At 35.4% G+C, this 15,135-nt stretch overlaps 1 protein-coding gene across 9 annotated transcripts in view; it reads left to right on the plus strand.

The window, feature by feature from the left end:
* LOC111550158 (cadherin-like and PC-esterase domain-containing protein 1) overlaps positions 1-15,135 on the plus strand; it is a 304,071-nt gene that overhangs the window by 61,621 nt on the left and 227,315 nt on the right. For all 9 annotated transcript variants that reach the window (XM_026454346.1, XM_023223426.2, XM_023223430.2 and 6 more), the window contains one exon: positions 11,609-11,684. In XM_026454346.1, the coding sequence (XP_026310131.1) occupies positions 11,609-11,684 (76 nt within the window). The remainder of the gene's footprint in view (positions 1-11,608; positions 11,685-15,135) is intronic.

The raw sequence follows: 15,135 nt of genomic DNA on the forward strand, positions 1-15,135 counted from the left end.
TTTTTTTTTTTTTTTTTTTTTTTTTTTTTTTTTTTTTTTTTTGAGACTGGAGTCTCGCTCTGCCCCCAGGCTGGAGTGCAGTGGCGCGATCTCGGCTCACTGCAAGCTCCGCATCCCGGGTTCAGGCCATTCTCCTGCCTCAGCCTCCGGAGTAGCTGGGACTACAGGCGCCCGCCGCTACGCCCGGCTCATTTTTTTGTATTTTTAGTAGAGATGGGGTTTCACTGTGTAAGCCAGGATGGTCTCCATCTCCTGACCTCGTGATCCGCCCACCTCGGCCTCCCAAAGTGCTGGGATTACAGGCGTGAGCCACCGCGCCCAGCCTCCTTGTTGTTTTTTAGTAGAATTGTTTCCTAAAGAAAACCACTCCTTGATCACGGCTGTCCCTGTCGGAATTGTGTGCATGCTGTAAGATCTTTGATTGTGGCAGTCCTGTTTTCCTAATAACTTTGTTACTGTGCTGTGAAAGATTAAAAATTTGAATATGTAGCGTACATGCTATTCAGTTGTGAATTGGTGAGATGTATGTAACAGCTTATTAGCATGTGAAGATAGTGATAGCCTCTTAAGGAAAATTTGCTTCCAAATTTTAAGGGGGAAAGTCGCTAGAATAACTTTAAAAAAGAATTACAATACATGGCTTTTTAGATTTTTGGTATGTATGTTAAGACTTGTGCACAAATTTAAATGTCTGTACTGATCCTCAACCAGTAAAATCTCAATTATGAAAGAAAATAAAAAAAAGCTTTCCCGTCTATTTCCCTAGCAGGTGTCTTCCATGTACTTAGAAACAGTGTTTTTGGTATGCTGTTTCAGACCATTACACCAAAGATATTGAGGAACACTCCATGCTACTTTCGCTGTCAATCATGGCTCCTGTGATAGTTATGTTCTCAGCCTGGGGTGCAAAATCTCTCCCCACAGCTGTAAAATTTTGAGACACCCAAAGTCCGTGCATTCATCAGTCCTATATGAATTGAAACTAGACTTTGTTCAGTATACATTAGGGGGAATATTATTCTATTTAACTCAGTTCTTCACTTTGTTTCCTGAGCCCCAAAACATATGGTTGGCACCTGGACAACACAAAGTCACACATAAAAACTCTTCCCGTGACTCTTCTGTCCCCTCTCCTCAGGCTTTTGTGGTCAACTCTTGCACCATCACTCACTAGCTGAAAGATTTTGGTCACGTTATTTAATCTCTGTAGCCTTCAGCATCTTTTCCTGCAATAAGAAGGCATTAGACACTGGACAGTCTCCAAGACACTTGCTGGTTTTAGGTTTGTGTGAGTCACTGGAGATGAGTGGAATATGTGAAGAGAAGAGAGCAGAGCAGATCAGCCAGCGATGGCAATGGAGAAGGCGAGAAGGGGGTTATGGGTGAAATAGGTAGAGAAGGAAATTATAAAGTATAATGTCAGTTATGCTGGGATTCTCCTTTTAAATTTATTTTTTAATTGTTTTTTGGAGACAGAGTCTCACCCTGTCTCTCAGGCTGGAGTGCAGTGGCACGAGCTTGGCTCACTGCAACTGCGGCCTCCTGGGTTCAAGTGATTCTCACGCTCAGCTTCCCAAGTAGCTGGGATTACAAGCATGCACCGCCACACCTAATTTTTTTTTTATTTTTAGTAGAGACTGGGTTTTGCCATGTTGGCCAGGCTGGTCTTGAACTCCTGGCCTCAAGTGATCTGCCCACCTTGACCTCCCAAAGTGCTGGGATTACAGACATGAGTCACTGTGCCTGGCCTTAATTTTTAATTTTGACATAATTTTAGACTTACAGAAAAATCGCAAAGATAGTACAAAGATTTTTCCAAATACCTTTCACTGAGCTTACTTTAATGTTAAATCTCACATAAACATGATACTTTCATCAAAACTAAGAAATTAGTATGGATACAAACTGTTAACTCAATTATAAATGTTATTCAGATTGCATCGTTTTTTAAAAAAAACAAAAGTTTGCCCCTTTTCTGCTCTAAGAACCTATCTAGTACCCCTCATTGCATTGAGTTTTCATATCCCCTTACTCTCCTTCAATCTGATGCAATGTTTTTTTCTTTCATGACCTTGACATATTTGAAGAGTACTGGTCAGGTGTTTTGTAGAATGATCCTCAATTTGGATTGGTCTGATGACTTCTTCATAAGGTTATGAATCTTTGGCAAGAATTTCATGGAAGCAGTCTACCCTTCTCAGTGTAAAATATCAAGGGGCATATGATGTCCTTGTCTCTTGTTACTGGTGATGTTCACCTTGATCACTTGGCTAAGGTGGTGTTTGTTGGATTTTTTCCCCACATAATTAATAAACATCTTGGGAGATAATACTTTGAGACTGTACAAAGATCCTGTTTTTCTTCAAATTTTGCCTATGAATTTTAGGATCCAGAGCTGGATCTTGCTCACAACAATTTTTATTCTGGTGTTCTAATGGTGATTTTCTATTTCTCTTATTATTTTCGTAATTTTTAATTGGAATTCCTCTGTAAGGAAGAGCTAGTCTTTCTCCTGCATTTATTTATTCAATAATTTATTTATGTCAGTATGGACTGACATAATGGACTAATGGATATGTGTTGTATTCTATGGGTTACAAATCAGTTCTATTGTTATTAATTTTTTACAATCAAATTGTTCCAGCTTTGGTCATTGAGAGATTATTCATGCTGGCTCCTGGCTCTTTTGACATGTCATGTGTTCTTTTCCTGGACACTTCCTTACTGTTTACCACCATGAGATACTCCAAATTCATCTTGCATTTTTCCTGTGCCAGGCTGGAATTAACCATTTATCCAGGAGCCCCATTCCTGTTATTGCAGAATGATATTTAAAAACAAAGATCTGGGTACTAGGTGTGCCCATTGCTCCTAGGGTGTCATTGAGTTTGGGCTCTTTCAGCAGAGAGAGCTTGGAAATGTCTGTATGTGTACTAATCCATGCAAATGTACACTTGTATTTATTTCTGTGTCTGTCTCTATATGTACATATTAAAAAGCTGATTCTTACCATACCCCTGTTTGCTATCCAACACCACAAGGTTTATTATAGCCTTATGCTGTCCTCATCTGTAACTTCTTTCTCAGATGGTGAGAAAATTGGATCTCATTTACATCATGTTTCCCTACTTGTTTAACCCTAGCATACACATACATTAGTTTCAGAATTCTTAACCTATACCCCTGTGAGAAACAAATTTACTAATAAAAGTGAATGTGTTGTGTGTGGTCTTTTTGCCTAATAATATTTAGTCAAAATATTATTTTCTGGAGGTAGGGCATATCTTTTTTCCTTGCTCCCTTTGCTGTGGCTATGCCACTCAGTAACACAGTTAGGATAATTCGCTGCGATTTATATATTATTCGAGTCCCCAACCTCGAATTTTCAGTGGAGACCCCCACTGCAAATCAGGGTTGAGTTTTTTTTTTTTAATTTGCATGTAGTAAAATTCATTATTTGTGGTTTATAGCTCCATGGGTTTTGACAAATGCGTAGAGTTATGTATGCATCCTCACCCCTCAGTCATGGCAGAATGGTCCCATTATCTCCAAAATTCACTTGTTCTGCACCTTTGAAGTCATCCCCTCCTGTGATCCCTACCCTTAACAGTCACCATCAACTTATTTTCTGTCCCTTTTTTGTTGTTGTTGTTGTTGTTTGTTTTAAATAGAAGGTCATATGAGTAGAGTCATATAATTTGGAGCATTTGAGGTCTGGCTTATTTCACCTTAGCAAACTCATTCAAGATTCATCCCTGTTGTGTCAATTAGTTTATTTCTTCTTATTGCTGAATAAGATTCCATTTTATGGTTGTACCACAGTCTGTTTGTTCATTCACAAGTTAAAAGACATCTGGATTTGTTCCAGTTTATGGCCATAATGAATAACACTTGCCATAAACATTTGCATACAGGTTTCTGTATGAATATAACTTTTTCTCTCTTAAGGGTGATTCATATGGTAAATATATGTTTAACTTTAAGAAACTTTAAAAACTGTTTTAAATTTAAAAATTTAAAAATTTAAAAAGAAGCTGCCCAAAGTTTTTATAAATATGGCAAATTGCAGTTCCTTTTATTTAAAAAATAGAGAAAGGCACACATGAAAAATTTTCTGCCTTCAGGGTTACCTTTACAGTAAATTAATTTTTTAATCTTTCTGTAAGCATATCGTTTATTTCATGCTTTTATCTGATTGTGAAGCAATATTTACATAGCTATCACAATAGTTAATTACACTAAATGTGAGTATATTACACAAACAATAACACAAATTACAGGTGTGACATAAAATATAATTATATGTGTAACATATATATAATAAATAATTATGTATATGATTATACATATAAAATATAATTATACATTCATATAGTTCAGTTTTTTCTGTTGTTGCTAGTAAAAATTCACTCTATTATTTGTTGATCACAAGGTCCATAGTCAACACTGTTTTAATGAGTGACTTGAGCAGCAAAGCCTATAAAGCACATTTATTTAAAGACAATTGTTTTATAGAGATGTTTTGGAAACTGTTAGAAAATACAATTTCTCTCAGAAATAAATAGAAGTACACTTGTTTCCTGGATATTTCAAAAAAGAAGTAACCAAAAATAGAAACAAAAAAAATCAAAATTTTAAATGTGTTTTATCTAATAATTCTATTTCTCGGAATTTACATATTATTCTTTCTGGTCAGAGGATTGAACAATGATTATGCTAATAGTGTTACTTATTATAGTAAAAAATTGGAACCAAAATAAATATTTCTGAAAAATAAATAACGCTCATGAAACTCATTAATTCATGATTAATCAAATGGAAATGCTCATAATATGAGTAAAGTAAGCAAATCAGAAAACAGTTTATATGTTCCAAATCCAAATTGTGTTTCTAAATATATGTAGAAAAATACTCAGTAACTAAAATGTTAGGAATGGTATTTATTTCTGGTTGGAAAAATTATGAGTGATTATTGTTTTCCTCTTTACATGTAACTAAATATTCTATCATACATATATGTTAATTCTACCATCAGGAAAAATACTGTTTTAAGGAAGGGCAATCCCCTACTTAAAATAAGTTTACCCTGCTAATTCTTATAAAAAAAGAAAAAAGCAACAAACATTCATAGTTGAATTGATTTGGCAGTTGGATGAGGCAATACCATTATTTTCTATTCATTTAAGTATGCAAGTTGTGAATCACTGCTTTAGCAGACAGTCCTAAAACCTTTATCCCACACTCTGTATCTTTTCCATTCTCTCTCCACATCCCCTTTTTACTCTTTACTGTGTTCTTCTAATTCTTGTAAAACTTTAGCTAAAAGAGTGACAATGAAAGTGTAGTAACATTCACCATTATAAGTTTTCAAGTCTCCTCTGGGATATGTTCTCATATTATTTCTTTAATCATTTCTCCATTCCCTTTCCTCTTTTTACTTTCTGGAACTTCTATTCATCATGGGTTAAACCTCCTGATTTGCTCTCTAATTTTCTTTATACCAGCTTCACTTTTAAAAAATTCATACATCATATTTGTACATATTTATGAGGTACATGTGATATTTTGTTTCATGCATAATATGTGCAATAATCAAGTCCGAGTTTGTAGGCTACTCAAAACCTTGAGTATTTATTATTTCTATGTGATGAAAACATTTCAAGTTCTCTCTTCTTGCTACTTGAAATATACAACACATGCTCTCCATTTTGTTTGTTTGTTTGTTTTTGCGATGGAGTCTCGCTCTGTCGCCTAGGCTGGAGTGCAATGGTGCAATCTCAGCTCACTGCAACCTCCACCTCCGGGGTTCAAGCGATTCTCCTGCTTCAGCCTCCTGAGAAGCTGGAATTACAGGTGCATGCCACCACACCCAGCTAATTTTTTTGTATTTTTAGTAGAGACGAGGTTTCACTATGTTAGTCAGGCTGTTCTTGAACTCCTGACCTCATGATCCTCACACCTCAGCCTCCCAAAGTGATAGTATTACAGGAATGAACCACCGCAGACAGCGTCTATTTTTAAAAATAATTTCAACTTTTATTTTAGATTCAGGAGTACAGGTGTAGTTTTGTTACATGGGTATATTGTGTGATGCTGAGGTTTGGGGTACGATTGATCCTGTCACCCAAGTACTGAGCATAGTACCCAATAATTAGCTTTTCAACCCTTGCCCCTCACTTCTCCTCTGCAAGTCCCCAATTTCTCTCACTGTGATCTTTATGTCCGTGAGTACCCAGTGTTTAGCTCCTACTTATAAGTGAGAACATGTGGTATTTGATTTTCTGTTTCTGCCTTAATTCACTTAGGATAATGGCTTTACACTAAATTTAGACAAATACCATTTATCAAGATGAAGGCCACAAAAGGCCTGAGAAACTTGACTTGCAGAATGTCTCAGTAAGTTTACTCTTGGTTTTATTGACTCATTCATTCATTCATTTATTCATACATTTATTTATTCATCTATCCCTTCACTGTTTCTACAATTATTTATTAAACATATTTATTTAGCTCTATTTTAGGTGCTGGGAAGATAGCAATTAAGAATACAGACAAAAATATATATTCTTGGGAAGCTTAGACATTCATGGGTAGACGGGGAAAATAATCGCTAATATGATAGATGGTAAAAAGCACTAAGGAGAAAAATAAAGCAAGGAGACAAAATATTGGGGGATTGAGTTTAAGATCACCACGAAAGTGACATTTGAGTAAGGCCTGGAAGACAGGGCGCCCCCCATTCCAGTGTCTGGGGTAAATCCACCGAGACTCAGAGGAGAGGAATAGGCCTACAGTAAAGGGAGAAAGTCTTGGCTGTTTGAGGAATGTAAGGAGTTCCAAGTGACTGAAGTAGAGTGAATGTAGTAGGAGGTGAGGGCAGAGAGGTACCTGGAGCTGGGGAAGCTCAGCCATGGGGCCACTGGAACTGTCACAAGGACTGCGGGCTTTTACTCTTGGTAATTGGAGAGTAATTGGATGACTCTGAGCACGCAGATGACAGATGACATGAGTCCATTGACATTTTTACAGGATTGCCTTGATTGTTTTGTTGAAATAAGCTATCCAGCAAGCAAAGACCAAAACAGGGAGGCTAATTATTGTAATAATGTAGGTGCGAGAGGAGAGTGATGTGGGCTAGCAGAGTAGCAATGGGGTGGTGAGCTGTGGCTAGATCCTGAAGACATTTTAAAGGTATAAATGACAAATAATAATAGCTCACACTTACATCTCCTTACTATTTGCCAGGCACCATCCTAAGTGCTTACATGTTTATTTATGTCCATTCTTTACAAATTAGGATACTGAGGCACAGAGAGGTTATAAAACTTGTCTAAGACCTCCTAGCTAATAGAACAACCAAGATGCAAACTCAGGTAGTTTCATTTCAATTTTATGTTTTCTTAATCATATCAATAGCACCTTTTGATGTAAATATTTAGGCAAAGCACTTAGAGCCTAACCTAATGAGTATTCTTAAGGAATCACAAATTCTAAATGATACATGTAGATAACTGTCACTCTATAGCAGGAATAATTTGAAGTTTTATGAACCATGACTTTATTATGAAAACAACACAGATATTCAAAACAGAAGTTGGTTCATATTTGTTGGAGATGTTGTAGAATTGTCGATAACCTTATAATGAACAAACAGAGGACACTGGCTCAAATTAAGATTACTCATCACATTAGAGTTTTGGAATTTTAGAGCTTAATGAAAATGGTCATAAGATCCGTTATTGAAAATAAACTGCTAGGTGTCTCCCCAGTCAGCAGAATAGTAACATGAATTTAAAACTATTAGTCTGTGTGATGATAAAAGTGAAGTGAGGTCCATTATTTGGGGTAACACTAAGTTTAGTAACTGGGGCTGTATCTCACCTCAGGTAGACAGGTGCTAGTGTTTCAAAAGCAGAGAGATTGATTTCTAGCTCTAAATTGTTGTAGGATTAGCAGTCCCTAAAGCTAGGATGCTGTTCTTAGTACTTGGAGTACTGAGAACTACCAAATGGCTCTTATTTTAAAGCAGCCCAGGGAATTTTCAGGTGAATTTGATGGAATGATAATTGCACTTGAGACATGGGGAGAAAACACATTTTTCCTTTGATTAGCTGGTTCTCCTAATTTCTTGTCATTAATTCTTTTCATTGTGGATGATAATGAACAGCTTTGGGAGAAGTTCTAATTTCTTTTCAAGTAAAGGCATGAACATTTCTACAGATATGAGGAAAAAGAGCATTTCTCTAAAATGCAACATGATGTGTGTGTCACTCTTAATGTTCAGGAACAATAAAAGAGTCAATTCCTTCCCCCTCCAGTGTTTTCTTACATTTTATAACTAGTTCAAATTCAGGTGTCCACTGTCCCTAATAAAATAATAATATTATTGTAGTTTTAATTTTTTAATTTATAAGCACTCCATAAATTGTTATAATTAATATATATTTTTGTTCTTATTAATAGACTGTCTCAAAAGAATTTTTTACTTTTGCTTCGGCAATATGTAATAGAAACAATTTAGATGCATATTATCACAGATTAGGACTGTGAAAGGTACGTTGGGATACAAATCTTTTATAATGCATATTCCCTTTTTCAAAACTTGATCTCACAGAAATATCCTAGGGTTTAAATATTATCATTTCATCTGTGCATTGTAATTCTTTTAAAGATATGAAAGGATTTGTGCTAAATAAAGAAAAATAAGTCTGTTTATAAATATACACATATACACATAGATGCATATCATATATAAGGCATTCAAACCTAATACAAGATCTGTGTATATTAAAAATGATAATTCAGATGATAATGATGTATCAATGTAGGTTCATCAAGTGTAACACACGACCCACTCTGATGGGGGATGTTAATGATGGAGGAGGCTGTGCATGCGGGGCAGGGAGTATATGGGAAATCTCTGTGTCTTCTGCTTAATTTTGCTGTGAACCCAAAACAGCTCTAAGAAATAAAGTCCATTAAAAAATAATAATTGCAATGTTAGGCTGGAGAAGCTCATCATATAAAAGTCAGTTAAGACAAATTAAAACTCCTTTGATGATATTCCACTTAATAATGATGCAAATCTTATACATTTTATGATACATATAAAAGTAAAAATACAAAGCACTAGGATATAGAAGAGTATACTATATCCTAGGTTTAACAATTACTAGGTTTAACAATTAAAAAGTTATCATCTGTGTAATATAGTTGAATTCCCACAACTGTATGACACATGACCCTTGAATGTTTTTACTTCTTTGTGCTGTTATTTTACTCAGTTGAACTGCTAGTTTGGTGCTCAGTTCCAGAGTAGAATAGAGGTGATGTTTCTGGTGTCAGATGTCGCTACGTTTATGTAATCAGCCACACTATCAATTCTAAAGATGTGCTTTGGAGGAAGGAACACAGGGAGAAATCATTGTGTGGGGGATAGGAAAAGAGAAGGCAGAAGGATAGAACAATTGTTTCCCTTAGCTTGCTCTGTTTTTGAAGTGCTTTGTTGGTTAAGAGAAGGTTAGCAATGGATCTGAGTCAGTCCATAACCTTTAATGCTACTTACCCAATGCTGATTCTCTTTCTGAATCATATTGTTAAGGATTCTATTAATTCACCAGCAACTGTGTGATTTTGCCCTATTTAGGGAAAATGGTTCGATTTCATTGATTTTTGAAGCTTTTCACAGACTAATTTAGAAAGATACTATTGAACTTAAAAAACAAACAAAAAAATCATCTCTATTACAACACTACATTGTAAAAGTTCACAAGGACACCAAAGTGTGTATTAGTCCTTTTTATTAGTCTATTATGGGTTCTCTACACTTTTGCAGTGCTGTTTGTTCCCTCCAGCCCTTGTTAAATTCTGAATTGAAGAATTCAGCGTTCTATGAAAGCCCTTCTTCTTCTACATTTAGTTCCTGAGATTTCTCACTTTTGGATTTGAGAAATCGAGACAGCCTTAAGATCGAAAGTGTACTGTACCACAGCCTTTTCTCAATTCTTAGTGCAAATGAATGTAAGTGACGTCCACTTTGATATGGTTTGGCTGTGTCCCCACCCAAATCTCATCTTCAATTATAGCTCCCATAATTCCCACGTGTTGTGGGAGGGACTCAGTGGGAGATAATTGAATCATGGGGGCGGTTTCCCCCATCCTATTCTCGTGGTAGTGAATAAGTCTCACGAGATCTGATGGTTTTATAAGGGATTTCCCCTTTCACTTGGTTCTCATTTTCTCGTCTGCCACTATGTAAGATATGCCTTTCACTTTCTGCCGTAATTATGAGGCCTCCTCAGCCACGTGGAACTGTGAGTCCATTAAACCTCTTATTCTTTATAAATTACCCAGTCTCGGGTATGTCTTCAGCAGCAGCATGAAAAAGGACTAATACACACTTTGGTGTCCTTGTGGACTTTTACAATGTAGTGTTTAGGAATGCCACTGGTGCAGAATCACAAGAATGGGTTCTGATGAAGCTTGGCTTCATTCATACAGGATCGGGCTGAAGTTTATCTTTTTTACAGCTATTAAAGGAAAATTTGCTGAACACATGAACAGGATTAATAAAGTAGCAAGGACTGGGGAAGATTTCATCGATGCACTGTTCCCAAGCACTTTAAATGAATCAGTTTTTAGAACTGTATCTTATTGATTTGGTAAAAATCTTAGAGCAGAAGTGGAACTTAGAGACTATAAGCTCTAAATGCTTTATTTTGCAAATGAAGAAACTGAAAAAAAAAAGAGAGCAAATTATGATTCTCTTAAGTGCCCGAAGCGAGCTAACACCCCTGTTTCCAGTTGCCTCTTCTCCAACTGCAGCTGGGTTCTTTCTATCAAGTCATGCCAACAAGACATAGTAGAGAAACTGCAATTCTTTATTAGGTTAGAGTGTGTTAATTTGAAAGTAATCAATAATGTCTCAAAAACAAATCCGATTTTCAAGCTAATTTATACAGGTCTCTTTCTGTTGGCTTTAACAAAATTTTCTCATATTGGGTATTAGTTTGAGGATTAAGTGGATGATGTTAGTTAATCAATCTGTAAATTCACAAGAGAAGGGAAGTATTAAAGTTATCTGTATCTTTTCTCTTAAAATCTTTTCAAATTCCATATGTTTGAATTTATGATAATATCTACAAAGCTGTCTAAAAAAAAGTTTTGGATGAAGTGAAGTTTTGTGGGTGACTGGGTTGTATATTTAGAAATAATAATGCCCTTCATTATAAAGTGAAGAATGTTTATGAAATTTTGGAACAGGTTTAACACTGAATTACCACTAAATATCAAGTTATTTGTGTTACTATATTTGCCTCAAGTATTTCCTTTTATATTTAGCAAACATCATGGCTTCAAATTTCAAAAAGTGGTCCCAAGGACCACTTTTGAAGCTTCCCAGGGGCAAGTTTTAGTTTTATGTTATCAAATAAGCTACTTCATTATTCTGGATTTGCATGTTGACTTGCAGAGATTTGAAGGTGGGGGTGTGGGTGGTTTAGACAATGCATCCCATCTACACTTTCTGGGGGTTTTTTTTGTGTTTACTTGGTTTTGCTTTAGCATTGATGAATGCCTCACTCACTAGAATCTTTTTCATTCCTTTTAGGCAAACGTATTACCAGAAATACAGCAGCCACTTTGCAGAAAGGAAGGATTATGTCAAATAGTTAGAAGATTCCCAGGTAATCTTTTGTTTGCTTCCTTGGGCATAAACATGTGAGACATGCAGGCTTCCTTAGCAGACAGCAGCTAACACGGTCTCAGGTTAGCATCTTTTGCTCCTTTGTCTATCAATTCCACAATCACAGATCTGCCACAGTTCACAACACTTTGCCAGTGAAAAGACCTAAAGTGAGGAATAACAACCATAACGTTGGTATTCGTTTAGTTTGGCCTTCTGATTTGCCAGATGAATATATTTCTTATTTTCGTTTCTGTTTGCTTTTAAAATAATTGCTGCTTCATTTTTAAAGTAATAATTACGGTAGTTCTTAGTTATGTAACACTTGGGGTTTTTATCAAAGTATATGTTTCTTTATGATTAAATTATTCTGATCCCCCCAAAATTTTCTCTTTTCTAGAATCCTCTCAATTTGTGTGTTAAATACAGGACACTGAATGAATAAATTCTGCATTTTAACTATGTTAGGAAGTTGGGACAAAAATTACCATCTTCAATTTCCTCATGGGTTCCCAGAGTGGAAAAAGCGTCAGAAGGTATATGAACCCTCATAGATGAAATAGGCCCTCATAGAAAAAATGATAGCCTACTTTAAAAGCCATCGGTGAAAGGATTCCTCGAATTTCTTGTTTTAAATACATTTAATGTTTAATAGTTTATGCTCCCAGAAAGTTCTTTACTACGTAATTAAAACTTAGATCTGCATAGCTTTAATTTTGTTTTGCGTTAATTTGTCTCCTAGTTGCATCAGGAAACAAATAATCGATCTTAATCCATCAGCTTTCCCATTGGGGTTTCTGCTCCCACTCCAAACATAAACCACACTGGCATGTTCCACTGTGAAGGTTACAGTCATTGACTGATATTTACTGAGAATTAAAATAAAATAATAAATCTCAATTCAACTTTCAATTTAAGATACACATCTAAACTAAAGAGCCATGTAAATTTGGTTCTGTAGTTATTGTTTTATATGACAATTATAACGGACTACATAAGCTGAGTGTTTTTTTTGCTTTTGTAAGTTCTAGCTGGAGAGTTTTTTAATCATATAAAAAAAGTAATATTTTGGGGAGAAGCAAATAAAATAATTATTCTCATTAATGCAGTATTAAAATATCCAGAAATTCTTTAGAAAAGGCAATCTGAAGAAGTTATTTTTACATTTTGACCAGACCTACAGATTTAAAAGTGTGTTTTTCTTTGTTGCTATTTACATTTCAGAATGGTTGATTCAGAACATTAAGTTTCTTTGGCTTTGTACTTAACACAATACAATCATAGAAATGAAAAGCTGTTTGTGGTCAGAAATAGATTACCAGTTTTTAAAAAAGTTCCACCAAACAATTCTATATAAATTTACATTTTACGTTTTACGCCCATAAAACTAAGAAGTATTTTCTGTCTTCTTTTCTTCAAACATTTTTTATTCTCAAAAACATCTATAAGTTCTAGCATTTGTAGTTCTTTCTACACTCTGTCTAGTGCATTAATTTTGTATTTATCTCTGTGACTAACAAGATAGTTTCACAGAATGCAGTTTTTTAAGTGGAATTATTTCTACCATCATGTTATCTTTCTCTAGATGAAGATAATTTTCTTAGATGTGTAGCTTTAAAGAAATGTCTGCAGCATTATTTTCTGATCTAAGTTTTATAAATAGTAGCTTTTGTTGTGGACTGTTGGTATAAATATATCATATATAATAAATTCAATATTCACAAAATTAAAATTTTATTTGTCGTGAATGCTGAATATTTAATATTGAATACAGATTAGGTAGCAACATGTCAGTATCTAAATATATGGTATGATTATAAAGGTATGATAGTAAAACTAAACATAATATTACATAATGTAGATATTATATTTAAAGCTAAAATGTTTTGTATAATTTTAAGCTGTGTATCATTTGGAGGTTGACAAAATACAAATTTTGAAACCAAAGATTTTTAGCTCTGCCACCTATTCGCTGTGTGACTTCAGGGGTTTTTTGTTTTTTGTTTTTTTAATCCACAAAGTGGGGTTAAGAAGACCCATTTCATAGGTTTAATTTAAAAGTCAGATAGATTGTATATGTGTGTATGTATAACTTAATTTGAAGAATAAAGCATATTATTTATTATTCCTTACACATAATGTCCAAATAATGGTAACTGGATTACCCTAGATTTGAAAAGTCAAGCAGGCAAAAATCTAGAGGCAAAAGGCCCTGGAATACTTAATGTTTTCTCCCTTTACATGACAAATTATCACTAAGATTTTATCTTTCGGTCAAAAACTGTGAAGGGTTTGAGATCTTAACCCCTCTCACAAGCTCACAGGTCAACCTGCCACAATTTCATGGGTATTGGTAGAAGACATGAGATGCCTAGGTCAGAGACCAACGACTTTTTTATTTACAGCAATAAAGGTAAGCCAACTATCAGCACATGTACCAGTTCACTGAAGCATGTAGGCCCTCTGTATCTGTGAGTTCCACATCTCTGGTTTCAATCAACCATGGATAGAAGTATTAGGAAAAATAATCTCACGAAGTTCCAAAAAGCAAAACTTGAATTTGCTGCATGCTGAGTATTACATTGAATCCACGGGAATGAAGCGATGTGAAGGCATTGTGTTAGGTATTATAAGTAATCGAAAGATGACTTAAAATATACAGGAGGATTGCATAGATTATATGCAAGTATGACATCATTTTATATCAGGAACTTGAGCACCCAAGGATTTTAGTCTCCATGACCGGGGGGCAGAGGGGTGGGTTGCTCTCCTAGAACCAATCAACTATACTTAGTGGTTTGCATTTCAAGAGAGGAACCCAGAGCTTAGGAAGTTTGAATCTTTACTAATGTGCAGTGAGTATGCCTACCCTTTGCCCCAGAGGGGGACATTATATTTATTATACTGGACAAAAAAATAAATGTTCCTTTGCTCTGGAGTGAGGCACCATCTCTATTTTTCAAGGCTTTCCACTATATAAATATCTTTGAAAAGCTAGTTCAGAACAAATGTGGTCAGTGCCTCTGTTTGCAAAATGTGCAGAAATATGAAAGATAGATATAGCAGTGTCTCCAACAATTTCAGAGAGGAATATCTAACAAGTCCTAGCACTGAGTCTTCGTCATTGTATAATTCTGAGCAAGATTTAAAACTTACTTGTACTGCAGTTTTCTTATCTCTAAAAATACAAAGTTTGGCAATGATCAGTAATGCTGAAATCCCATAATTCTGCTGTACCTTTTCCCCATATAGACTTGCCACAGACTTTATCATCAGTGGTAGGTACAGACAGGAATGCTAAGAAAGGAGAGATGATCATGCTGGTAAATGTGGCTGGAACCCACGCAAGTGAGGCAGGAGGAGGAGTGGTTGGAGATAGTACGTAAGGCTAACACAGTCTGTTCCATTCCATAGCCACAGTGTACCTGACATTAGACTTGTGACTCACATTG

Source organism: Piliocolobus tephrosceles, unplaced genomic scaffold (assembly GCF_002776525.5).
Source record: "Piliocolobus tephrosceles isolate RC106 unplaced genomic scaffold, ASM277652v3 unscaffolded_41, whole genome shotgun sequence".
NCBI lineage: Eukaryota > Metazoa > Chordata > Mammalia > Primates > Cercopithecidae > Piliocolobus > Piliocolobus tephrosceles.